Source organism: Leiobunum rupestre, chromosome 1 (assembly GCF_980474605.1).
Source record: "Leiobunum rupestre chromosome 1, qqLeiRupe1.1.hap1, whole genome shotgun sequence".
Lineage (NCBI taxonomy): Eukaryota > Metazoa > Arthropoda > Arachnida > Opiliones > Sclerosomatidae > Leiobunum > Leiobunum rupestre.
The window spans coordinates 85363528-85390408 of record NC_143384.1 but is presented as its reverse complement, the minus strand read 5'-3'; the positions used below and the strand labels follow the sequence as shown (position 1 = coordinate 85390408).

The 26881-nt window shown below is 36.8% G+C and overlaps 1 protein-coding gene and 1 long non-coding RNA gene across 2 annotated transcripts; one reads left to right on the top strand and one right to left on the bottom strand.

Annotated features, from left to right (window-relative positions):
- Positions 1-1535: 1535 nt before the first annotated feature.
- On the bottom strand, positions 1536-2207 carry LOC149968640 (uncharacterized). The gene is made up of 2 exons (XM_090168267.1): positions 1802-2207; positions 1536-1729 (listed from the first exon to the last, which is right to left on the bottom strand). The coding sequence occupies exons 1-2, from the start codon at positions 2205-2207 to the stop codon at positions 1536-1538; spliced, it is 600 nt and encodes a 199-aa protein (XP_090024393.1).
- Positions 2208-9048: 6841 nt separating this feature from the next.
- LOC149968639 (uncharacterized) lies at positions 9049-21232 on the top strand. Its single transcript, XR_016480570.1, has 2 exons — positions 9049-9145; positions 20573-21232. It is a non-coding gene; the product is annotated as an uncharacterized LOC149968639 (long non-coding RNA).
- The last annotated feature ends 5649 nt before the right edge of the window (positions 21233-26881 follow it).

Sequence of the window (26881 nt, the reverse complement as noted above, 5' to 3'; positions counted from 1 at the left end):
GTCCAAATGCAACTACATTTTCAGTTGGACTATGTATTAATCCGTCTCTTCCAATGTTGGGTGCCTCTCCGGATCGATTGGTATTTGAAGAGAACGTTGGTTTTGGCCTATTGGAAATTAAAACATTAGCCAAATGTAAAGAAAAGGGGATCAGTATCGAGGAAGCGGTTCGGGCGAAAGAACCAACCAGCAAATTCCTTAAAAAAGATGAGAATGGAGAAATACATTTGGATCGGAAGCACCATTTCTTCTACCAAATCCAAGGCCAACTTGGGATAACTGGCATAACATGGTGTGATCTTTTGGTGGATTGCGGGGACCCTAATCCATTCTGTGATAGGATAAACTTTGATAAAGTTTTTTTTATATGGAAATGGTTCCTAAACTATTGTCTTTCTATGATGGCGATGGTCTGCCTTATTTACTAAAAGATAGTGATATTTAAATTTTTTAAAAAGTCAGTACAAAAATGTATCAAAATGATCTCATTTACTCTCGTTTTTAATAAAAAAATATTTAATAAGTAATTTTCAGTTTTCTTTCTTAACATCTAGTAAAGGTTCGTTACAAAAGTTAACTAAGAAGGCATATATTTTCGATACTTTATTTAACTGAGTGTGCATCGAGTTTGGAAATATGTTACTCAATAGATGGTAAGTTTTAAGAGATCTAATTACTCTTTCAACATGTATACGAACACTAGCTATTTCTCGGGTCTTCCTTTCGTCTTCATATGACAGCTGAGCTTTATTTCCTATAAATGGTGGCATGTTGAGAGTGAGGCCTCTTTCTTTTGTTAACTCTTCAATTAGGAAGCCACGGTCTGCTAAAATCCCATCAGTTGGTTTTAACAAGTCCAATATACCACACTTCTCTGTAAGTTCCCTATCTGACATTCTTCCTGGAACTAGATCAGAAACAAAACTAATCAACCTATTAAAATCATTTGGCTTTTGAATAAATAATTCTGAAGCGTCGATCACAATCCTAGTATTTGGAAATTTGGTTCGGAACTATTCCGGCATGTATTTGTCAACAATAGCACGAGACGGCCATATTGTTAGACACGTCAATCGTTTCTCTAGCAAATCGAACCACGTGAAACATAAATTGCAAATACTTTGTACCGAGACTTGGATTCTGTAAGCTAAATCTTCTTCTAACAGGCCTACTTTTAAGCGGCACAGTACCATAAACAGCTGATCCTTAAATGATAGCCGCATAGGACGTCCAAAACTACTACTAGAAGTTCTACTCCATTTTCTTTTGTAGCCTTTCGCTCCATTATATAATTTTAAATTATTTAAATCAGGTTCAATATACTGGTATAAATCATTAAAATTGTCAATGTTTTCACATCCGGTGTAAAACTTTATCATAGTAGGTGATCCCGAGACTTTTTTTAAAGAAAACCTATTAACTTCTTTTAGTTGTTTCTCTAAAACCTTAACTTTACTTTTGTTGCATAAATTTTCCAACTTCACAATATCAAGTTCTTTAGTTAGTGTTGCAATTTTCAATTTCAAGTGGTTTAATTAAGTAACGGAGTCTTGCGCTTTTAACAAGTCCTGTTTCAGCTTTTGATTTTCTCTTCGTAACTCCCTATTCAAGTTTTGTGTTTTCCAAATGACCTCTAGTTGTTCACGAAGGAATAAAATTTCATTCCTATGAGTTCTGATAATATTCACCAACGTTTTGCTATCTTCACTTTCAAGGCAATAATTGTGATCTGTAATAGAGAAATTTTTTTAAATACGCACCATAAAAATATACTTAAAACCTGTACTAATTCTTAACTCACCATTTTTAGCTTCAACTGTAATATATGTTTCTTCTTCTGACAGAGGAAATAGTTCTTCATTGGGAGAGTTGGAAGAAATCTCTACTTCGTGAGCTATGTGCAGAGCTGCGCCATCCATTGGGTTTCCAAAGTATGCCGGAAACCTATCAAAAAATGTTTTTTTGCCATCTTGCCTAAAGTGGAAGCCACAAACAGTTTGATATTTTTGTCCTAAAGGTTTTCTTGGTGTTGGTGTAGACGATGGTCGTCTTTGCGAATAGAGAGAAATTTCAGTTGTATTTGATGTGATGATACGAATCCATTCATTACGTTGTATTTCAACTTTCGGAAACGGACTAAATGTGGCTCCTGGGTTTCTTAGACTAGTAGTCTTGCATCCTGGCACACAGCAATGCCAACCAACCATGTTTAAAAACCTTTATTTAAGATCATCTAGAAAAGTAAACCGAGGCTTAAATGGCTTTCAGGCTTATAAGATGTTTTCACGGTTTCTTTAAAAGTAGTTTTTTTAACAAAGATTTATGGAGTTTATAAAATGGATACACTTACCAAATATGAAATAACTGTACTGCAATTGGTTTCAGCGATAGCAAACTGGTAAAACCAATTAAACAAAAGATATCTCTCTTCCTAAGTGCAGAGAAAAAATATATAGATTCGCGAGCTGAAATTGGCCTAGAACGAAAGCGCCTGCAAGTTATTTATAACTTTACGGAGACACGAGACTCGTGTGACGTAGTAGCTACATTACAACAAGATGGCCAGGGTACTTTATTGAAAGGCCTATTGCTTGACAACTAGGAACCATTTAAAAATTAGTTTGTAAAATGTCAAACTGAAATGAAAAAGCGTCTTAAGATTTTATATTCTTCTAGTCAATACCTCTTTTAAGTTAACAAGATTGTATAATATAAGTATAAATATAAATTAATTAGTTACACCAGCGAGTTAGACGTACTTAAGCAATGCACTATTGAATTGAATCAAAATTACAGAACAAGTTTATCAGTTAAATATAATACGAAGCAAATTTTAATTAACGAAATATCTACAGAGGGTGTTTGTATTTTTATCGCTTACGAAATACTTGCCGCATCTTTAACGCTCATTTTATTTCAACACTCGCCCTTGATGAAGATACCGTAGAATAGCAATATTCGACATCTGGTAATGGACGACCCGTAGACTTCCAGCTGACGTTGTGACACATACCGCATGGAAAAGACCAATACCGTCCAATTTCCAATATCATATAATGACTCGCACACCCAGGAAATTAATAACTGCATTAGGAATCTTAGATGTCCAAATATCCTCACCAATAATTTTTTTTAACAAGAAGCGAAAAACTTACCATTCACAAAGCACAGAAAGCCACTTGACTAAACGGTAGCTCGTATATCAATAATTGACCGTAGACGGAATAGTTAGGGCTCTTTATAAATAAAAACAAACGAACCCAATTGAGGAACTGCATTAAACATCTTAATCAGTCGATAAAACGTTTAAAATATATTACGAAGTAATGACGACCCACTTAAAAACCAGACCAACAGAAGTGTAATACAACTCGATAAAAATATACGACTGAAAAAAGGGAAATAAAATACAAAAAACTAACCATCTTATCTGCTGACTGCGCCAAAACAAGATTTGACCTTTAAATTTTCATACGTAAAAAATGTAGACTTTAAAAACAAAATAAACATCTACGTAAGGTGTTTATAATCTTCCCACCCAAACAAATATTACATTTATTTTTATCATGGTTTTATCTGGTATGATTCCAGAGCTATGAATCTGGTATGATTCCAGAGCTATGAATCTGGTATGATTCCAGAGCTATGAATCTGGAAAGATTCCAGAGCAATGAATCTGGTATGATTCGCGACCTATGAATCTGGTATGATTCCAGAGCTATGAATCTGGTATGATTCCAGAGCTATGAATCTGGTATGATTCCAGAGCTATGAATCTGGTATGATTCCAGAGCTATGAATCTGGTATGATTCCAGAGCTAGGAATCTGTTATGATTCCAGAGCTAGGAATCTGTTATGATTCCAGAGCTATGAATCTGGTATGATTCCAGAGCTATGAATCTGGTATGATTCCAGAGCTATGAATCTGGTATGATTCAGAGCTATGAATCTGGTATGATTCCAGAGCTATGAATCTGGTATGATTCCAGAGCTATGAATCTGGTATGATTCCAGAGCTATGAATCTGGTATGATTCCAGAGCTATGAATCTGGTATGATTCCAGAGCTATAAATCTGGTATGATTCCAGAGCTATGAATCTGGTATGATTCCAGATTCCTGAAATGATTCAATGATTCAAATTTGATACCCTCTAAGATTTCATGATTCGGTTATGATTCCAGATCCGAAAATGATTCTTTGATTCCGGAAAAACTTAAGATTCCCGCCCAGATTCCTTTGATTCGGAATAGGGGAATCAGGGCCTGTACATGATTCCTTGGAGAGGCGGACCCCTCGTTAGTGAGCCTCCTATCTTAATTTATTTTAGTAGTCACTGACGCCCGTCAGTTTTTCACTAACATTCCTCGCCCTTCAAACCAAAATACATCAATTGTAGATAAAGTGGTTTTAGTTCCAGAAATCACAAGGAAAAGAAAGAAGCCCATTGATCCAGTTAGTGAACAGCTTTTGGAAATAATGAAAGACAACAACAAAAAATTAACGAGTCTTCTCCTAACAATGTCAATGAACAGGATTGCAACACAATCTTTCTCTTGAGCCTCAGGGTTGATTTTAAGTTGTTGTCAAAGAGATCTAAACAAGCTAAAATTAGAATCTTAACCATCATAGAAGAATTAAAAGAGACTGAAGAATTTGTATTATAAACAAAACTTTCACATTTAATGTTATTCACATGTCATTTAAAAAAAAATCATATAACCTCTATACTTTAAATAAATTTAAATAATTTAAATATTCAAATTCCATTATATTTATTTAGGCATTTAGAATGTTGCCAAGGTACGCTCCCTACTCCATTGAAATAACTACAAAAGTCATCTCTGATTGCACCGGCAATTGGGAAGACAAATGATTGCTTTCACAATTGATTGGGCGTGATCCGGATAAAAAGAAATAGCGTCCAGTAAAATTCTAAAACGAGCACTCATAATCCCAAAAGCATTTTAAACTAGGGCGTCACAAAACCCCAACGGGTATTTTTGACAAAAACCTGAGCGGAACGAGCTAGCTACAATATAAATAATTCAAATATTGAACACACATTTAAAGAAATTAAATTAATAACTTTTATTTTTATGACATACATATCATAGTAGTTTCAGCCTCTCCAGTTCTTTTTTTTTAAGCTAGCCCGGATTAATATTGACTGTCAAAAGTCGTTCTACGTTAAATTCGGGTTCGAAAATTATGCCGTCCAATGTTTTTACGCGCGAAACGGCAACGTTTGCCATGCCGAGAGCAAATTCATTGGGTCCGAGATCAACAACTGCTTGCTCAAGTGTTAAGCCCTGGGAACGATGAATGCTGATTGCGTAAGCAAGTTGCAGTGGGAATTGGTTATGAGTAGAAGTGGCCGCCCCCTTTTTAAACGAAACGGTGAGTGGTGGGATCGGTATCAGATTGTTGTATAACGACGGACCTGAGTATGTTGGAAAATTAACAAGCACACAAAGTGGCAACTCGTTTAAATACTCGCGAGTATCGGTTGAAATATAGATAATGTCAATGACTTTGCCTATAGTACCATTGCCAGTTTCCCTATCTCTCAATTAAAAAAACCCTCGAAGGGATTCCACTCATCAATTACTGTTTTCGAGATATTGCGAAATTTCTGCGAATTAACAGAGCCCCATCCCCCTCCACTTCTCTACAAAACGTTCCCGTACAACTCGCTCCTATCCCCGCCGAGCGCCCCCCCCCTCTACCCTCTCGCAACCCGTGGCTCATACCATTCCTCTTTCTCTTCCGCCCCCCTCCTTTGAAACTTACTAACGGACGACCGTTCCTATCCCCGCCTAGCACCCCCATACCCTCTCGCTTTCTCTCTCTCGCAACCCGTGGCTCATACCATGCCTCTTTATCGTGCGCCCCCCCCCCCTCCTTTGAAACTTACTAACGGACGGACGGACGGACAGACGGACAAAACTTTCCCATTGAACTCGCTGCTAAGAGAGCTACGCTCGCTTCGCTCGCTCAGCTCAATAAACCTTCGGGCACGAGACAAGCGATAATTGAATATTAGTTGATCATCAGTTAAATTAGATCGACCATAAGGATGCATTAAATTATTCTTTAGGGGAAATGCAGCATCAGCCACGATACAATGGTGTAACTGTTTATCAAAGTTATTTGGTTGCTTTAGTCCAGGAAAAAAGCTTGGATTAACCACAATTTCACCTAGGAGCAACAAACACAACACCCCCACACAAGGAAATCGCAGCCCGTCAAAAGTCGTGGAATTTCTTGTGTACATTTTTCATTGGCTAGACGCTTCAGCGCCTGCTGCCGTCGGAAGGGGAAAATTCGGAAATTGTCTTTCCTCCCCCCCGCCCGTAAAACGTTCAGTGTAAAGGCTCCAATGAAATTCTTACACAACTCTTCGTTGGCGTGTTTAAAGGCTAGCTGCGTTCTCCTTGTGTTTGTTGCTCCTAGATTTCACCAAGGGTTGATGCGGCTAACACTCCTCCATCACTGATAGCTAGCAAAACAATTGAATGTGCTCCTTTATAATTAAAATATAACAAGCCTGAATTTTTTGGTTCAACTAAATTTATGTGTTTGACATCGAGGGCCCCGACACAGTTTGGAAAATTCCACTGCCGTTCGAATTCCAACGCGGTAGCCTCCATGGAGTCTTTATTCAAAGGTGGTAGATAAAGAGGCTTTAAAACATTCCATATTATTTCACAAACATCAGGAATTATGTTGCATACTGTGGATTTTCCCATCCGAAATGAGAGAGAATGAGAGCGGTAACAATCACCAGCTGCGAGATACCTGGTATTCATAAAACCCGAGGGGCAGTTCACTCCTTCGCAGAGTGCAGAAGTAATCAAGATTAAAAATTTAATCGGATTAAATTTAATACAGCCAAAGCTACAGATATTAAATTTAATCCGATTAAATTTAATACAGCCAAAGCTACAGACATAAAATTAAATCAGATTTAATCAACCAAGAGTGCAGATTTAATCATGGGATTAAATAAAAACACATCATAAGTCAAATATAAAATTACAAGTAATATTTAAAGAATCACCTTAAAGCAACGTAGAGCCTTTGAGCTGGTTTAATAGATTCCCTCATATTTGTGTCTTGAACATTAATTAATCTTCAATTAAATTTAGAATGTAGCCATATTGACCAGGGGTCAATCTGCAATATTCAACCATGGGCCATGATTCAACATACCGCCTATCGCCTCTAATGTCAAAACACTGTCTCAACTTTGGAATTAAATTGAAGAAGTCACCGTCTTCTTTTCTGTCTTCAAATACTTCTCTCACGCATATTATTCGCCTTAAGTCAATTTTTCTTTTCAATATATTAGCCTTTAATTATATTATATATTTAATTATATAAATTAAACTATTTTGATATAAAAGTCGACGACGATACAATTTATCATTATTGATAGACGCCTTCTTGAAATACAGTTGTAGCAACAATGTCACGTGACCGCGTTACGAGCCCTGATTGGTTGAGGCTAAGAGCCTCGGAAACCCGGGAAATTAAAGCATACGGTAAAAGTGGTAAATTTTGCCAGTGTGTACGTTCGTATTGGTGTTACTATAGTTCTGTCAGAGGGGAAAAATATTTTCCGAACTTATACTTTTATTTTTATAAAATAATTAACTAATACCATAAGTAACGTAAAAATAATAAGTATATGGCAATTAATGAGCTTTTCATCACGCGTGATTTGCACGCGGGCTTCAAAACAAAGCCAAAGCCCCTCGCGTGTCCAAAACGGTAAGTCGCGCGTTACTTATGCTAATACTAAGATTATATATTTTTTATTTTGTTGCCACAAGGGAGGGGGGGTTAAAGTACATGACGGTAATACAGGGTTACCTCGCAGTGCTCGTAAAGATGCTGAAGCGAACTTTGGGTTTGAGAACTTAGGACTCAGTTAACTCACGGTGGCCGCAATTCGATTCGGGGGTCAACAAAACGGCTGTAGGGTGAACTACCTCTCGGAAGAAAAATTTGGGAAGGTGGAAATCAGCTAGATTAGGCTAGACTAATACTGAAGGCAGCATCTTTTGTCTAAGTCATCAAGTGACTTTTAAAGCCATTAATTCAGGTTGCCGGCTTACAATGCGTCTGAGGGTGGAGGCAAGCCCTTCATGCCACGTTATAGTCGCAAAAACGTACTTCTGGCGGAAACTTGGGTCAGAGCGCTGTAGGGTTAAATTTTGGAACTCTTTACGAGGAGAATTTCGAAAAGAAATTGAGAGTTTCGGGTATCACCTCGTAGTAGTCGCGTACTCCAAGATGAAACTTGTCTCAGAGCGCTGTAGGTTACCTCTCGAAATCAACCCTTCTTCGTTATCGAACTTTCGTTCGAATATTAGAGAGTGCGAGCTTCTCACAATAGGACTCAAAGCGCGTCTTTTGAGCCTCTCCCTCCTCGTTAACGGAAGTGATAAAAATCGACTCCTGTTGAGGAGAGGGATAAGAATTTCGTCAATCGGATTGCAAATAGCTTCACGTGTTGTACAAATGGGTTTATTCATGTCAAAATAATAGAAAGTTATAATGTGATTTAAGTTTTTAATATTTTAATAACATTTTTTTATTTTATAAATATAATTATAAAAATTAAATTAAAAACATTTACGGTTGCCAAGGAAAATCGAATGGGTAGTCCAACGTCTTCTCTTGGGAAATTTCATATCTCATATACGTCTACATTACGCCCGACTGGGAACAAATCGGAAATAAACACCTCGGGTACTCTCCTTGTTAGGGGCACTCTGTGTTTTATAATAGCACATCATCTATAGAAGACGAAAATCCAAAATAAACCTTAGATAGCGTTACTTTTCTTGATTTATATAAAGAGATGAATACTTATCTCTATTTTATATTCTTTTTGTTTTATTTATCTGTACGTATAGCTATGATATTGTTTAGTGCAAGTTTACCTTTATAAAGCGAGGGAGCCTCTCAACAGATTAGATAAGTCGTAAGAGAATGTTTGATCGGCAATCATCTTATTTCTCATCGTTGCGCGCACTGACGACGGAGTCGGTCGTTTTAATGTCGTAGTTGTCTAATTGGTAATAATATGAAAGGCAAATTATCTTCAAAGTAATTTTCAACAGTTAGTTTTAAGGTAAGTTAAAATGTCCATTTCTAAGCGCAGAGTTGGAATATGTGTGAAGATTAATGTAAATTAGCTTATTTAGCTAAGTCTTAAGTCATCTGTAAGCAGTGCCTGAACGTAACTCTTACGAAGAAGCATAATTACCATTTGCATTTCTTGTAGTTGTTAATGATATTCGGTAAAACGTTGATAGTCCACTCAATATTTATCATAAGTATTCTTTGGTTTAATATTTCCCAAATAGATAGGGAAGTACGATTGATTTGGCAGAATATTTTTGGGAAATTCTTAAGAAGTTCCCTTGGGAAAAATTCGGAAGTTTGGCCGTATTTTCCCAACAAATTTCGTAAGATTTCTTAAGAATGTTTTTAACGAATAGTTTTGGGAAATTCTTAAGATTCCTTGGGAACATCGGAAGTTTGGCCGTATTTTCCCAACAACTTTTGAAAGATTTATTATGAATATTTTTCGAAACACTTCTTAAAGGGGCTCCAAAGTTTGGTGGCAAAATGTGTGTAAAGTCAGTAAAGTGCGAAATTTACGGTTAACTCTGCCCGCCTCTGCCAAGGCCGAGTGAGGGCTTTGGGATAAGTAAAAACATGCTCAATTTTCTTTTTTTTTTGGCACCGAATTTTGGAGCCCCTTTAAGAACGATTTCCTTAAGAAAACCCAAGTATCTTAAAATCACTCTCCAAAAGACCCGTAAAATATTTCCTAATAAATCCCACACCATATCAATGGAATTCTTTAATCACGTTTTTAAGAAAATGGTTACTTTAGTTAGAGGAGAAGGAAATTCAACCATTAGCTACGGTTTTGCACAAAAAAGTTACCATAAATGGAATAACATTAATTGCGAAATGTAGGAGCCAGATAACAGAGAACTGTTACTTTCAAACCGAAAATGATAATACATGTAATTTTTTAAACTATTGTGTATATGTTCAACTTCTAATGGGAAAGTTTATGTCTCAGCTCAAAATCTAAAAAATCATAATTTTAATGAATTTAGAGGGATAGAAACTGACCTTCCACAAATAATATTTCCAATTGTATTAGACAGAGGGAAAACGCCATTTTGTCTTGAAAATACAAAAATAAATAAATGTTTGAGAATTGTTAAAAACTCCACCGACCATTTGATGAAATTAAATTTAGTATTGGATGGAAATTAAATTTAACATTGGATTAAAAAGTTCAATATTTTCTCATTTCATTTTTCTTTTTAATTGGGTCAAACCTAAATTAACATTGGAGCTATATATAAAAATGTGCAAGTATTACTTAAAAATATTTTCCTATGCATTTTTATAAAACTGTTTTACCAATAAAGTTTCAATTTTCTACTCTATAATCATTCCGATATTTTTCGCAAGAATTCGTAACGTAAATTTTCCACAGTTTTCACTAAAAACTATTTCCCAATATTTCCCTTAAATATTCTTAAATGTTCTTTAGATATATTTTCCGAACAAAACCTTAACTTTCTGCTATTTAAACTTCCCAAAAATTTCCTTAAGAAATTGTGAGGCAAGTTTTCCGAACTTTTCCTTAAAAGGTTTTCCCAAAACTTCCAAAAAGTTTTCTTTAGTGTTCTTAAGAGATATTTTCCCATTGATGACAATCCCAGAGACTCCCTTGGGCTCCCCAGTTTTTTTTAAAGATTTCTTACGACATTTTTTGTAAGGGAACCATAACAGCTGCCACAGACACATACTTTTCATAAAGAGTGTTAAATCCGCGAATAGGTAGAATAGACCATTGTAATGACCCAATATTAAATCCTGGCAGATATTGCTCTTTCGTTAAGTTATTTCAGCCATAATTATCTCTCTCTGCTCCTATACTTTAAGTTTCTTTTAAAATACCTTTCGTTGCGTTTGAATGCTGGCCGTTCTCTCTGACGTTTGTTATATTCTCAATTGGCGTCCGCGAAGGTGCCCCCAGGCACTGTAGCAGAGTCGTCCCCAAATTGGTTTAGAAGGCTAGTGCGCATCATATCTATTCCCCGACCCCGTCTTTGTCCTTAGTCCGATAGGCTCACCCCTCTCTTACAAAAACATTCTAAGGAATTGTTCGGAAAATTCTTGGGAATTGTAAGGTGTTGTTGGGAGTAAATCCTTAACGGACATTTTACCATTGATGCCGAAGTTATCCCTTGGAAATTCTTAAGGTATATTTTCTTACGAATATTTTCCGAAGTTATCCCTTGGAAATTCGTAAGGTATATTTTCTTAAGAATATTTTCCGACGTTTTCCCTTGGAAATTCGTAGGGTATATTTCCTTACGAATATTTTCCGACGTTTTCCTTGGAAATTCGTAGGGTATATTTTCTTACGGATATTTTCCGAAGTTACCCCTTAGAAATTCGTAAGGTATATTTTCTTACGAATATTTTCCGAAGTTATCCCTTGGAAATTCGTAAGGAATATTTTCTTACGAATATTTTCCGACGTTTTCTCTTAGAAATTCGTAGGCTGTATTTGCTTACGAATATTTTCCGACGTTTTCCTTTGGAAATTCGTAAGGTATATTTCTTTGGAAATATTCTTTGTTGTTATTCTTCAGAAATCGCAACCGTATATTTTCCTACAAATATTTTCTGTAGTTTTCCCTCAAAACACACCAAGATATATTTCCTTCACTCTTAAAAAGGTTGGGTCAAATGGTACCCAAAATGGGTAAACTTTTACCCAAAACTATGGTCACTATTGCACCTATTCAAGAAGTTGGGCAAACCTTAAAATACCTAAATTGGGCAAAACGTATAACCCAAATGTGGGTCAATATAAAATTACCCAAAATTTTAGGTAATAAAATATTAACCCAAAAAATTAGTGATATTCAAAATAGCTCAAATTTTAAAGTTAAATTTTTAATTTAACTCAAATATCTTTGTAGTTTATAATACCCAATTAAAAGGGTTGATTGAAAAAGTGGCCGAATTAAAAGAGCCAAATATATATTTTTGGCCCAAAGAACTGGATTACTCCATCAGAAATTTGATATATATTCAGTTGTGAAGGTACTTATTCCACCATTCCCAATTTCCCACTGTTGCTAACCATTACACACCCTGGGTGCACTTTACGCGAGCGGTGCTTTGAATTTTACAGCAATGTTATTCACCTTCTATAGCATGACGGTCGCTATACAGCAGACAGCTTTTAGGCTCGAGCCTCTATTTGAAGCTCTAACGTTAAGAAATATATTAAGAGTTAAAATTTGAGTCAGACATTCGAACCGCAGACCGTTACCACAAATTGAGGCTAATCAACACTGTGTAGGAACTCCGACTCTACTCGGAAGAAGCTGCTGATATCATTAAACTAATATACATCCAGGGTTCCCTAAATGTCAGCAATCCATTGAGATTTATAGTGAAGTTATATTCACCTATTATTGCATGGCGGTCGCTATACAGCAGGCAACGTTTATGCTCGGGTTTCCGATTGAAAATCTAACGTTAAGAACTATATCAAAAGTCAAAAATTCAGCCAGAGATTCCAACAGTTGACGGTTCACCCTATTCTCTGAAAGAAATTTTGACATTTAATATAATTTTGAAGGTTGGATTTTCAAACGGAAGGCCTAACATAATTGTTATCGGCTGTATAGCGACCGCCATGCAATAATAGGTGAATATAACTTCACTATAAATCTCAATGGATTGCTGACATTTAGGGAACCCTGGATGTGTATTAGTTTAGTGATATCGGCAGCTTCTTCCGAGTAGAGTCGGAGTTCCTACACAGTGTTGATTAGCCTCAATTTGGGGTAACGGTCTGCGGTTCGAATGTCTGACTGAAATTTTAACTCTTAATATATTTCTTAACGTTAGAGCTTCAAATAGAGGCTCGAGCCTAAAAGCTGTCTGCTGTATAGCGACCGTCATGCTATAGAAGGTGAATAACATTGCTGTAAAATTCAATGCACCGCTCGCGTAAAGTGCACCCAGGGTGTGTAATGGTTAGCAACAGTGGGAAATTGGGAATGGTGGAATAAGTACCTTCACAACTGAATATATATCAAATTTCTGATGGAGTAATCCAGTTCTTTGGGCCAAAAATATATATTTGGCTCTTTTAATTCGGCCACATTTCAATCAACCCTTTTAATTGGGTATTATAAACTACAAAGATATTTGAGTTAAATTAAAAATTTAACCTTAAAATTTGAGCTATTTTGAATATCACTAATTTTTTGGGTTAATATTTTATTACCTAAAATTTTGGGTAATTTTATATTGACCCACATTTGGGTTATACGTTTTGCCCAATTTAGGTATTTTAAGGTTTGCCCAACTTCTTGAATAGGTGCAATAGTGACCATAGTTTTGGGTAAAAGTTTACCCATTTTGGGTACCATTTGACCCAACCTTTTTAAGAGTGAAGGAAATATATCTTGGTGTGTTTTGAGGGAAAACTACAGAAAATATTTGTAGGAAAATATACGGTTGCGATTTCTGAAGAATAACAACAAAGAATATTTCCAAAGAAATATACCTTACGAATTTCCAAAGGAAAACGTCGGAAAATATTCGTAAGCAAATACACCCTACGAATTTCTAAGAGAAAACGTCGGAAAATATTCGTCGTTTACTTACGTCTGGCATTTCTTTTGTACGTCGCGATTCCTAACTTATCGGAGAAGTGATTCTTATACATTTTGCTGAAGAAGCAAATGCTTAAGACGCTTGGGCTTGGATTATTCTTAATTCTTTAAAAACGTCTACTAACACAAAATATTGGAACTTATTTTAATAAAGGTAGGCAAAATTATTATATTCATTTGGTTTTGTTCAATGAGAAGGAAGTGTATGAAACTAACCTAGGCCTCTAAATAAACTTCTTCAAAATGTCGCCGTTGGAAGCTTAGTTGATGCCATCAAAGATAATCTAGACAATGCCAGGGGGTAGAAACGTACGCGAAATGCGTTGTCTCATGCGATTCCCTAATGGGAGAGGTGGGGGTGGAAGTTTAGTCTGAAAAGTGTCAGCGGGTTCGTCTGCTTCGATATAGGGAGCTGTTGGCTCTATCTCGTGGCATGCAGGGCTTGCCACCACCCTCCTACGCATTGTAACCCGGCCACCTGAATTAAGAGCTTCAAAAGTCGCATGATGACTTAGGCCTAAGGTGGTGCCTTGGGTATTAGCCTAGCTGATTATTATTATATGGACCTCGTGTCCTCGTTCGGGGCTCGGACTAAAAATGGATCACGCTTATTGTCAAAAGAAACAACCCAAATCTAAAAAGCCGAATGGTTAGTATTACAATTTTAATTATCATCGATGTAGTCATAAATTGTTTGTTTTAAATATAATTTCAGGGGTAATCTTTAAAAACGCTTCAAAATTAATATCGTTGCCCAATGAAGAGATTGAATCTCCTGATTTACCTTTTGTAAAAATAAGTTTTAAATGCTTAATTTCAAATGTTTTTCTAAATGTTTATTCTTTTTAAACAGCTTTGCTTAGAAAAAAATTAAGGCTAGAGGTCGGCGGAACGAATAAATTAACCGTCAAAATTTCTATTAATCATAAAATTTTGGTTAACTGTTTTTTATGAACACTTTATACGAATAAACAACGATTTAACATACAAAAATAATCGATTTTTTCTTATATTTTTTGGATAATTTGCGGTTATGAATAAAAATAATTAATTGGATAATTTCTTATCTCTAATTAAGGCAAATCCAATAAAAAATGATGACAAATGAAGGATTCCATTAGGCCTACTTGTATATATTTACAATTGAAGGCACCAACGTTATTAATAAACTTCGCTACAATTTCAATTTAACCCAACTTATGATTAAAGATGATTTGCGATAGTTCTTACAACTCTTGAATTAGCAAGATTATCCCATATTTAGTTTACACCTTGGTAAAATAAAATTCCAATCAGTAAAATAAAGAAAATTTACGCTGAAACTTGGTCGAAACCTCGGGCCTCGTCCTCCAGTCCCGATTTTTACGAGATTTAAAACTGAACCGAACTGAATTTTTCAGCCTTTTTACCCCCTCGCTATGACATTGCCCTCCCGCAACTAGGGAATCGCGAGATTAGACGGGAGCCCGTAGGAATCTCGCCGCATTTCCAATCTAGGGTACGTAGTCTAGATTATCTTTGACAAAAACCTACGTTATTTATATATATATATATATATATATATATATATATATATATATATATATATATATATATATATATATATATATATATATTTTCGGTGAAGTAGAGTACCCGACAAAACAGAATTAAGCTATGGGCCTTTAAATTTAAATAAAATTACGGAAACATTACCCAAAAGAAAGGCGCATCGGAACGTTTTCCATTAACGGGCGTACAGATTGAATATGCCGCTCCCCTTAAACGTAATACAATATAAGCAAAGTAATTAATAGTATATTTTACTTTTCATCGGGCGGCTAAATACTTTACTAATTTGTTTACTTCTGCCCCCATAATATTACAATCTATATTACGATATACCAAAATGTAAATTGTATGGACAATACTTTATTCTAATGTTGAAAGTTGGAAAATTTCCCGCTCGGGAAAATTTCCGGAAAATGACCGAGGCCTATTTTCCGGTAAATTTTCCGTATTTTCCCGAAAATTAAAGAAAAAGGTTTCATTCCATGATTAGTGTAATATCTGGTTTGCAAATTTAATTAAAGCGGCATTTTCGCCTCATTTTATCGAATCTGAAAGTAAAACTAAACCTCTCGACAAGTTTAAACTGATAAACAATGTAACACTAATGTTGTGTAGTATGTTTACTGATATTAGACATTTTATATCGATCAAAAGTTAAAAACATTAAAAACCCTTAAAAAGTAACTTATGTTTCAAATATTAATTTCTTGAAAATTTTCCGTATTTTATTTTTCCGGAAAATTAACAACCCTACTTTATTCCAATTGGAAGCTGATTTTTAAATAAAATTGTGTATTTTCCTTATCGGGGGCGCCGCTCCCCGTACCCCTTCAGGGTTGCCACAGGTCAGGGAAAACAGGGAAATCAGGGAAAAGTCAGGGAATTTAAAAATGGGCCTAAAAATTCCGGGAAAAGTCAGGGAATTCAATTTTATCTTGGCACTTTTTGAAGGTAATTTAACTCTAGATCTATGACAAATTCCACGATTATCATTTATTTCCTTGAATGTTTGGCTAATTTTTTCAACATTGCAATAACCTTTTTACTGAAATATAAGTTCATCTAAATTTATTAACTTCTGATCAAAGTAAAATATAAAAGAAAAATTTTGGCCTTAATAAGTCAGGGAAAATCTGTTAAAATGGTCAGGGAAAACAGGGAATAGTCAGGGAATTTGAATCTGAAAATTTTGTGGCAACCCTGCCCTTGATATCTCGCTAATCATAGTGGAAATTTTTATATGGTTCCGCGTGTACTATATTCATATACAAAAAATGTGTAATTGTGTAGTCGTGTAACCTACTACACCAAAATAATGTTTTTCCAAATACTGTAGTATGATTGTTGTTATGAAGACATTGATTTATGCAGAAAGAAACGGAAACTTAAAGCAAGTGTTGGCTCTATCATTGCCTACGTTATTTTTGATTGGGTCTATGTATCAAAGATGGCTATGGTTGCTCAGATCGCTGGGAAGGTGCTTCCACCTAGTATCGCCTTTCAAAAACGTTTTATCGTTTATTTTCAAGTCGACAATTACGTGTTTGCCGAAAGGCCAATCCAAGCGAGGTTAAATGAGCACGTTATTACAAATAATCCTTCTGATACGTTATTAAGATTAGCCAATGAGCTAAAAGCATGCTTTTTGGCCGCGCCATATGGGTAAATTATGCTGGATAATGTGCCTAATCAACTTGTTTAAATTTGCACGGTGGCGACAAATGTCGATAAAGAACGCAATTATACTAGAGCCGACACTTGCTTTAAACCCCGTCACTCTAGTGTGTTTAAGCACGGCCAACTTAGATCCACTGCTACTCGCACTAGAAGGCCCCCCAGCTTCATTTTCCTCCCATGTTAACGACCGTATGAGGAAAAGCCGATTTACGCGGGAAAATTCCGCTTGGCACGCTAGGAACCGGGACAACCCTTGTAATGTTATCCTACGGGAATTTTTTTTTAAAAGAGTCCCACTTTTAGGAACCTTTTCCGTTATCTTTGCCATTTTTGTCAACGCTGAGACTTTAATATGATTCGAAGTAAGGTCTAAGCTTTATTTTAAGCCTATGTTTGTAATTTTATGATATTTAGTTCGCTCACAATCTTCTTTTAAAATCGACACAAAATTTTAAGGCGAGGAATTGACTCCGTATCGAAAATAAGCCTTGGCGCATCATCTTGCGCGCTTGATTGAAAACTAAACATAAATTCCACTAGTAAGTGTTTCAAACTGTGTATTATATTTTAATAACTTGTCTTAACTTAAATTTCATAGTTTTATATATTGAATCTAATTTCTTGTAACAAATTTCACGTTAAATATAAAAGTGTTTAACATAAAATTTAAAGTTTCAAAACTTTTCGACTAACTGGTTTGTATTGTAGGTGTTTAACTTTTTCAAATTTTTGAGAAATATTGCGCATCAAATTGTCCAGAAGAGGAGTAACTAAGCGATTCATAATGGTTTTATCCAATTTCTCAGTGTGTTGTTGATTGTTACAATCACAAATTAATACAAGACACTCTATTAGCTTAGGTTGTATCAGAGACTTGACCTTAAGTAGGATCCCCGATGTTGGTAAGTATGGTAATGCGGCTTCCACCAAATTTTCAATAGTTTCCAGTATTTCAACCAATTCTCCGCTTGGATACTTTAGATTACCACATGAGTCCGATGATGGAGTACTGATTCGATAGAAACTGCACATTTCAAAAACTGCATCTTTTTCACAGTAACGGAGAATCATACCTCCAAGATATGCCACTGTTGCTTGTTTAATAGAAACCGGGCGATTTTCGGGTAACTTATTGGGTTGATCCAACAATGACAGGATGTTATCAGGTATGACTTCTGAAGATTCATACTCTTCTTCGGGGAAGAATACCTTTTCTATTTCAGGTATTCCTAAGATTGGTGTGAGGCTGTCTGGATGAACATTCGGTTTAAAATATTTTCTGGCAATGGCTTTAAACCATTCATTGCATAAAATAGGATCACTAGGAAATTCGTGGAACAATAACCCAGCGACGTTTTTCCTGTTCATCGACTTCCAAATTGTTACATAGTAAACTTTAACCATTTTAAATGTTTTGAACAGTTTAATAATAATAAAACGTAAAAATTTAAGTAATAACATATTAACTAAAGTAAAAAGTAGAACCCTAGTTGTATTATCAGATATTTTATTTTGTGTTCTTAGTTTTACATTTTTAAATCTCGCGCCGCGCAAGATGACCCGAGGCTTAGTTTCGATACGGAGTTAATTCCTCGCTTTAAAATTTTGATAGATGTTAAAAGAAGATTGTACGTGAACCAAAGATCGGAAAATTACAAACATAGGCTTAAAATAAAGCTTAAACCTTACTTCAAATCATATTAAAATCTCAGCGTTGAAAAAAATTGCAAAGATAACGGAAAAGGTTCCTAAAAGTGGGACTGTTTCGAAAATGTTTCCCCGTAGGATAACATTAGAACGGATGTCCCGGTTCCTAGCGTGCCAAGCGGAATTTTCCCGCGTAAATCGGCTTTTCCTCATACGGTCATTAACATTGGAAGAAAATAAAGCTGGGGGGCCTTCTAGTGCGAGTAGCAGTGGATCTAAGTTGGCCGTGGTTTAAGCGTCCGGTTAGCGTAACAGTAACAGCTGTTTTAAGGCTGACTCTAGTCAACTTTGCGTTTTTTTAAACAATTTAATTTTTAAATAATATTAGCGAATGGTGTTATATATAGCAAACACGAATTTAGTTTTTGGTTATCTTAGTCTAGTCCACAATTTACGTTTAATGATTGTTAGAAAATATAATTTAAAAAAAAATATATACGTTGAATATACATAGGAAAGCCTCGAATAAAGTGTGAATTTATAATGACTTTTGCCCGTAGGAAAACACCTTAACAATAGGCACTTCAATAAAACCACTTTAAGTAATTTATCCGAAAGCCAGCACTTGCATGTTACTGTTTATGTTGAATAATGGAAACTTTTCACATGTAAATAGACTGTCGTGTTTTTGCTAACCCTTAATATGTCAAAAAAAGCTAACGAGTTAAAAGGAAACACTTTTCGCGTACCGTTTAAGTGAATAGTTCACATTATTTCAACAAGCACTATATAAATAGTAGCTTGCAGGTCCTGGTTCTCGGAATATTACTGGACTTGAATGATTTCTTTGAAGATAAGTAATAATTTTAAATATAATTAAGTGCAGCCAACTTCAATCACTAAAACATCGAAGTGGGAACTTCGATCCCAAACTTTTAAAATAATAAAAAAACAAATAACGATTGAACCGATAACATTTTGAATACACTCGAAAACTAAATAACCATTGGCTGGATAGTTTTAAAGAGAAACCCAATGTTATGGCACTTCTTACAATGTAGTACATCCGTCTAAAATTTTAAATCAATCGATTAACCCTTTAGTAGGCCCTTTCTTAAATATCGTAAATCAGCTTAAAAAAGGAAAATAATCGTTTAATATTGCTTATATGTCTTTTAAATATTCCAAATATTACGTTTATTAACTAAAACGTAAGTAATAATACATTAAATTTAAATTGAATAAGGCTGAACTGTAAAAACATCGCGTAAAAATGCACTAGAAACTATCATAACAAATTGCCTTAAGTTGCACTCATCTTGACTAAAGGTAGGCCAGGTAGGCCCTGTATTTCGGTAGGCCTTTTTTTTAGCACCCAGCGTTGAGACATAATTGATTTTAAACGATACTAAACGATAACTTATAAAATATGCACGGCGCTATAGTAAGATTTAACTAAACACTTGCAGTCTCGAAACCTACTGGGTCATTCCAGGACAGATTTTCCCACTTGTTCACCCGACCATCGCCAAACTTGTATTTAGGGTTATTTTGGCCGTATAAGTCGATTCTGAAAGTTTCAGGAAGATTGGTTTAGCGGTTGCTGAGATACAGTGTAGTCACATTTTTGAAAATGACATTGAACCCTACCATTAACCATTTTTTATCTCAGCTTCTACTTAACCCAAAAATTTGAAAGAGGGCTCATTTTAAAGGAATTGAAGAGCGCAATGTAAATAAGCACTTAGGGTCATGCTATATATAATATAAAATACAATAAATCAAGTTTTAAATAGTTGACCTTTGACCCTGAAAATAGCTCATTTTTAATTTTCAAAATTTTATTTTTTTCCGCATTCCCTATACGCGCTTTAGTTGTAGTCAAAAAACTGCGAGGGTAATATGTTTTGTTTTTGAGAAAAAAAATTATTATTTATCCTTCCAAGTGCACCGTCGAATTCATGGTCCACTTGGAATCCAAATTGGTGCTTCGAACATTCACCACACAGAACCAGAGTGCCTATCACAGCCTCATGATTTTCATCTCTATCGTTGTCAAACCGGTGGTAGGTATTGTTTGGTGCAACTGCGACGTTTAACGACGGAACAGATTAAATCCCTCACTGAAAAGCCCCACTGCGCCCAGGCCGTGAAAGCGGAAGTTGCCGTACCTGACGCAGACACTTCAGCCCGTCGAGAGAGAAAGGATATTTGTCAGTTGCGTCAAACAAGAGCCTTTTTATGGCTTCATCGACCAAGTTCCCATTGCGACATTCGTAACGAGAGAAGAGTTGGAATAACGCCCAGTTGGGGACAATAACGACGGTGTCCCAAGGAACGCAGACACACCTATCAAGATCGAGTTCCCTCTCGAAGTTGAAAACTTGTAAAGAATGACGTTGTTCATTTTAATGTCATGTTTTAATTTCAGAGAGAGGTTGAGGAAGCATTTTTTTAAAACTTAACCCAAGCAGTTAAAGTAGCTTGTACTGTTAGCAATTGCCTTGAATATACTTATTGCGTAGATATCTTTAAAGATGTATTTTCCATTTATAAACTTTTTTCAGATAGTGTTCGTAAATTGAACGACATTTTATTAAATTTGAGTGGTATTTACAGGTAACTCATTCAGGAATTGCTTTGGTGGGTGGAAATATTTAAAGGAGGTGTTAGCCTATGTACTGGAATTTACTACTAACTCCAAACCATAAAAATGGGCCTTACCAAGACAGCCCGTTAAAAACCCTTTCAGGCCGCGACGCACTGCTGAAAGCCTGAAACTATAAAGTGAACTGATGAAGTGATGATGAATTGGGGTAATCGGGCAACAATAAAAATAATTATGAAAACACGATTATGTGTAAGATACAACGCGTATCTCAAATGTGGAAATAAAACTTGAGGTTTCAAATTTAAATGCAAAATGTTTTGCAGGGGCAATTCTTGTATTTAGTCCAATAAATGTAATTAAGATTATTTGGGCTAAGCCGTTGGTTGCATTTTCACATACAGACCCTCGTAAATTAAAAGTTCTAGCGAGAAGCGCCTTGTCTCTACATAGACAAAGATTTTTATTGAGGAAGATGTTTACTCCGACTAATCCGAAGATGGCGCTACACAACACTGAGGGCTCACCTGACTGATCACATTCTCCGTGGCAGGTGTCAACTGTACGGGCTACGGAGCAGGCGTTGCGCGCCTTTATTGTGAAGAAACGTTAAAGCACCCTATTGTTGCGAGTCGCTTTTTAAAAATTAAAACACCTGTTAGTAAATTATTCCCGCCCATTACTCCATGAAGCCTGACGCTATTAAATACCAATTTAAATTCGCCAGTAAAGCAATCTTTATGGAAGACCCCTTTCAATGAAACCTCAAAACAATAACGGTAAAAAGCGAGGTAGATGGCGCGTGTCACGTGACTCGGCTTTAATCTTTTAATCATTAACGAACCATATAGGGACAACTTGTTATCTTGAACCCATTGATACACCGCTGGTGGGACACTTCCACTATAAAGATGACCATGCTTGACAGGTTGTAACACGATACAAACTTTACTCCGTACAAATGTGTACTGTTAAGAAGTCATTAACGTATAATAATCAGCTAGGCTAATACCCAAGGCACCACCTTAGGCCTAAGTCATCGAGCGACTATGAACTACTCTAAACAATATTTCCCGCTCAAAAACTTGAAATAACTAATATCCGTTATAAAGTTGGCCACTGAAAAATTACCCCGAATAAATATGCTCAAAAAAAACATTGAATACTCCGTTCATTAATCCACTTACAATTCACAAATTTTAGTTTCCTTATTAAAAATATAATTCAGGATGGCCACGCTTAACAAATAATTAAAATTCACCCTATCCACACCACTTTACAAACTTAACCCCGTTATATAATTTTAAGAAGTCATTAACGTCAATATGAATCATTTTGCTGTTGGCCCGCGTGGCTTAAAGGGCTTTCCACCACCCTTCTACGCATTGTAACCCGGCCACCTGAATTAAAGGCTTTAAAAGTCGCTTGCTGACTTAGGCTTAAGGTGGTGCCTTGGGTATTAGCCTAGCTGATTATTATTATTATTATTATTATTATTATTAAAGATAGCGGCAAAAACAAAGCTTATTAAACATTATGATATAACCTTCTATTATACCTTTTATATTTAACTCTCAATTCGTTCTTCAGAGTTCAACCAAGACACCACTTGTTGATTGTTTCACGAGACGCTAACCCTTTCCAAGCGCTTTCGTAACCGTCACCTAAAACTGCGGCCAAAACACATGCGTAAGATTTTTCCCGCCCAAAATTGTAAGAGTTCGTATAACAACCACTAAAAGAGGTCAATGATCCCTAAGACGCTTCCTAACGGTTAAAGAGAGTTCGCCTAGTAAACAGGTACAAACTTCACCCCTAACAATTTTCCCGCCAAAATTAATATGTACCCTTTTTTAATTGACATAGAAACACATGTTTACGTACTCTAGTTAACTTGATTATAACCCGGCCACCTGAATTAAAGGCTTCAAAAGTCGCTTGATGACTTAGGCCTAAGGTGGTGCCTTGGGTATTAGCCTAGCTGATTATTATTATTATTATTATTATTATTATTATTATTGATTGACAGGTCACCTAATTAGGCTCATTAATTATTCACCCTTTTTCAAAACACCTGCGTTACGTGTGCCATGCGCGCGTGAGGGGAGGGAAACGCGTATCCCCCTTCATCCCCCCCTAAATATGCACCTGTGCCCGCAGGGGGAGGCACAAGTGCGCCCCCCGCGTGTGTCTAGGAATAGGGAGCTATACTACTGACATAAAGACCAAAATCAAAAGAAATAACTGATGAAGTACGAAAATGGAACTTCTCAGTTGGAGGTCAATTACCAAGCTACCAAATGTAAAATGAACATGGAATATTAGGTTAATGGAAGCATGGTAATGAGAAAACTCTGAAAGTATCGCGGAAGGTCTTTGGTTTCTAATTTCCGATCATAATGAAACTGAAATCATAATAATAATAATAATCAGCTAGGCTAATACCCAAGGCACCACCTTAGGCCTAAGTCATCATGCGACTTTTGAAGCCCTTAAATCAGGTGGCCGGGTTACAATGCGTAGGAGGGTGGTGGCAAGCCCTGCATGCCACGAGATCGAGCCAACAGCTCCCTACACTAACTATTACCGTTAACCTAGACAAGTTTTTATGGAAGGGGAAACCGAAGAACTCGGGGGAAAACCCCTTAAACCAGTGGGGAGAGAACTTGCAAACTCAACGCAGAAGGAGTTGTTCCGAGTTTTCACCCAGTGCCACAAGCTGGGATCGAACCCGGCTCCTCTTGCTGCGAGGCGAAAGTGCTAACCACTCCGCCACCCCACTTCAATGCGATTCAACTAGTTTTCCCCAATTTCAAAACGCTTCGTTGCTGTGGTGTACAAGCCAAAAATAGATAATACATATATGCTACCAGAAAAGTCCCATAACGTACCGAAAAAGGAATGCAAAGGTAAGTTAGCTATGTCTATAACTCTGAAATCTCGGTAGGCCAACATAATCTAGAATTAACACCACAAGGCAGAGCTACAACATGGAAGTGTATATATGCTTTGTCTTCTAAGGGTTTAATAAACCGGTTTATAATAGGGATGCACCGATATGGGTACAGCCGATATATCGGCCGGCCGATATATCGGCTAATCATGGCCGATAATATCGGCCGATTTTATCGGCCTAGAATAGCCGATATATCGGCCGATATTAACAAAGTTACCTATCACAATATTATACTTTTTTGTTTACTCTCGTAACCACCTGTTAAAAAATGATATGATCTATGGCTTTTGGAGTCGAAAAACCACTTATGATTCCTGACCGTTTTGGACGCGAATAATTATTTCCTACAACAGCGATCAACTGGCCTTTTTAAAAGGAAATGTAAGGTTGTGGCAATAAATGTTTTCCATTAATTAGTTAGTTGAGTATCGCCTTTTTTTAAAGTTTTTCCTGAAAATATTTTTCTAATACCAGAAGTATCGGCTAATATCGGCCTCGCTTAAGCCGATATTGGCCGATACCGATATTTGAAAAATTAGCCGATATATCGGTGCATCCCTAGTTTATAACCAAACTTCAGAAGGGGGTTAGTATTTTCAAACTGGCGTTCTAAATTTTTTTTATCTTTGCAAACAGTGGCCAGTTCGGTCTTCAACCTTTATATATTTTTTAAATAGGAATAAAAGTTTCTTTCTTAGTGTAATCTTCTTAACTGAAACTTTTCAAAACCTTTATATTCTTTGTCCGCATCATTTAATATTTTGCACCACAGTATCAACGTTCCCGGTCATTGTTCCGAGAAGTTGACCGTAGTTGACGACACTGTTATTAAAAAACGTGTAATTATTTTTCCCTTCGACCCACTCCCTTTTGAGTTCAACCACGCGACGCTCCTTCGAGGACACTGCGTCAATTCGCGTCTGAGCAGCACTCGCGTCGCATACCGATGTCTCTAAATTATCGTCCTCTTCGGGAATAGTGTTAATTTCCATCATCAACCGTTCCAACGTTTTCCCAAGTTCTTCCGCTCCCAAAGTTTCCGCCACCATTTGCTGATAAGGAACTGGTAAGTTCAAGCAAGCACGGGACATCGATACTCGCAAAGAGCTTTCCTTTCTCTCTCTCCGTCTCTGTCGGTTCTCTTTTGCTAAACGCTGTCACTCTGGTTGGGATGAGCTTCTCCAAGATTCAATTAAATCAACGACTTCAGAATGACCGTATCGCTTGGCGGACACATCCGCAGTGTCCAGCTTGGCGTTCAAGGCGTCCTCATTTGCTCCGTACTCCAAAAGCATTTCCACCACTTCCCGGTGTCCTTCCATAGCCGCGCGATGCAAAGGACTGATCTCTTTGTCCGATGTGGCGTTGACGTCCGCGCCGTGCTCCAGGAGTGTTTGGACCACTTCCCTTCGGTCGTATTTGGCCGCCATATACAAGGGACCGTAACCCCCTTCTTGGACGCGTTCATGAGCGCCCCGCTCTTCAACAGGGCTTCCACGACTAAAACGTGGCCGTTTTCAGTGACGATTAACAGCAGAGTGGCGCCATTCATCGTTGAACTATTAACGTTAGCTTCGTTCTCCAACAGATAGTCGACCAAAATGGCGTACCCGTTTTCAGAAGCCACATAAAGTGGTGTGGCATTTTCTTTGTTGAAGGCGTTAACGTTTGCGCCTCGGCTAATCAGCAGACGTACGATGTCATGTCGGTTGTATTTGCAAGCTAGGAACAACGGCGTCTGCTTGTCGTTGTCTCTCATGTTCAAGTCTGGATTCTTCTTGAGTAAACGCACCACCAATCCCTCGTCACCGGCAGTAACGGCTTCCAAAAGGCAAGATTTATTTTTAAGATTGTCCGTGAATGATTTAAATGACGTGGTCAAAAAAGATTTGTTCGACACAGTTTCCTGCTCGTCCGTCTTCAGAGCCGATTTGAGCTCTTCAATGGCAGCCACAATTACTTCCATCTGCGAATGCAACAAATCTATCTTGTCAGTATTCTGGATTAAAGTTTCCGCGTTAGGTTTAATTTCCAAATTCCTAGTGTCATCCGGTGGGTCAATTTTAAACAAATCTTGGGTTTGCAAGGCGACAGTTTCTTGTTCTCGTCGCAAGAGGGCGCATTCTTTTTCTTTCTCGGCTAACTGTCGACTGAGATCGTCAATCGTCTTTTGGAAATAGTTGTTATCGGTGGTAATTCGAGGTAGAAAAGTCAAAATGAAGGCTCCTATATCTTTATGCGACTGCAACCATTCAACGAACTCAAATAACTCGATTATATTTTGAAGACCTTCGATTTTGGCTAAATCCAGTGGCGACTGACCTCGACTATTTCGCGTTTTGAGGGAAGCTCCACGCTCAAGCAGTAATTGGACACTGTTGAGATGACCATTTCTACAAGCCAAATGAAGCGCCGTGAACCCCAAGGGATCTAACGAGTTAACTGCCGCCCCGATTTCCAACAACCTTTCGATGATGTGTTCGTCTTTTTCAATATTGCCCCTTTTTACAGCTTTGTGTAGCGGTGTTTTGCCGTTACCGTCAATTGCACCGTTTTCGACGAGTTGCTTTATAGTTTGCTAGTTAAGATTCCAACTCAAGTACAGAGGAGTGATACCATTAATATCGGAAGCATTAACATCAGCACCCGCCATTATTAACATTTCGGCGGCTTCAAGATTATTCTTCATTA

Excerpts from the sequence above, each read along its gene's own strand:
- LOC149968640 (XM_090168267.1), bottom strand. The coding sequence starts at position 2,207 with ATGGTTGGTTGGCATTGCTGTGTGCCAGGATGCAAGACTACTAGTCTA. Across the intron at positions 1,730-1,801 it reads TACAGTTGAAGCTAAAAATG|ATCACAATTATTGCCTTGAA; the intron begins GTGAGTTAAGAA and ends TCTCTATTACAG.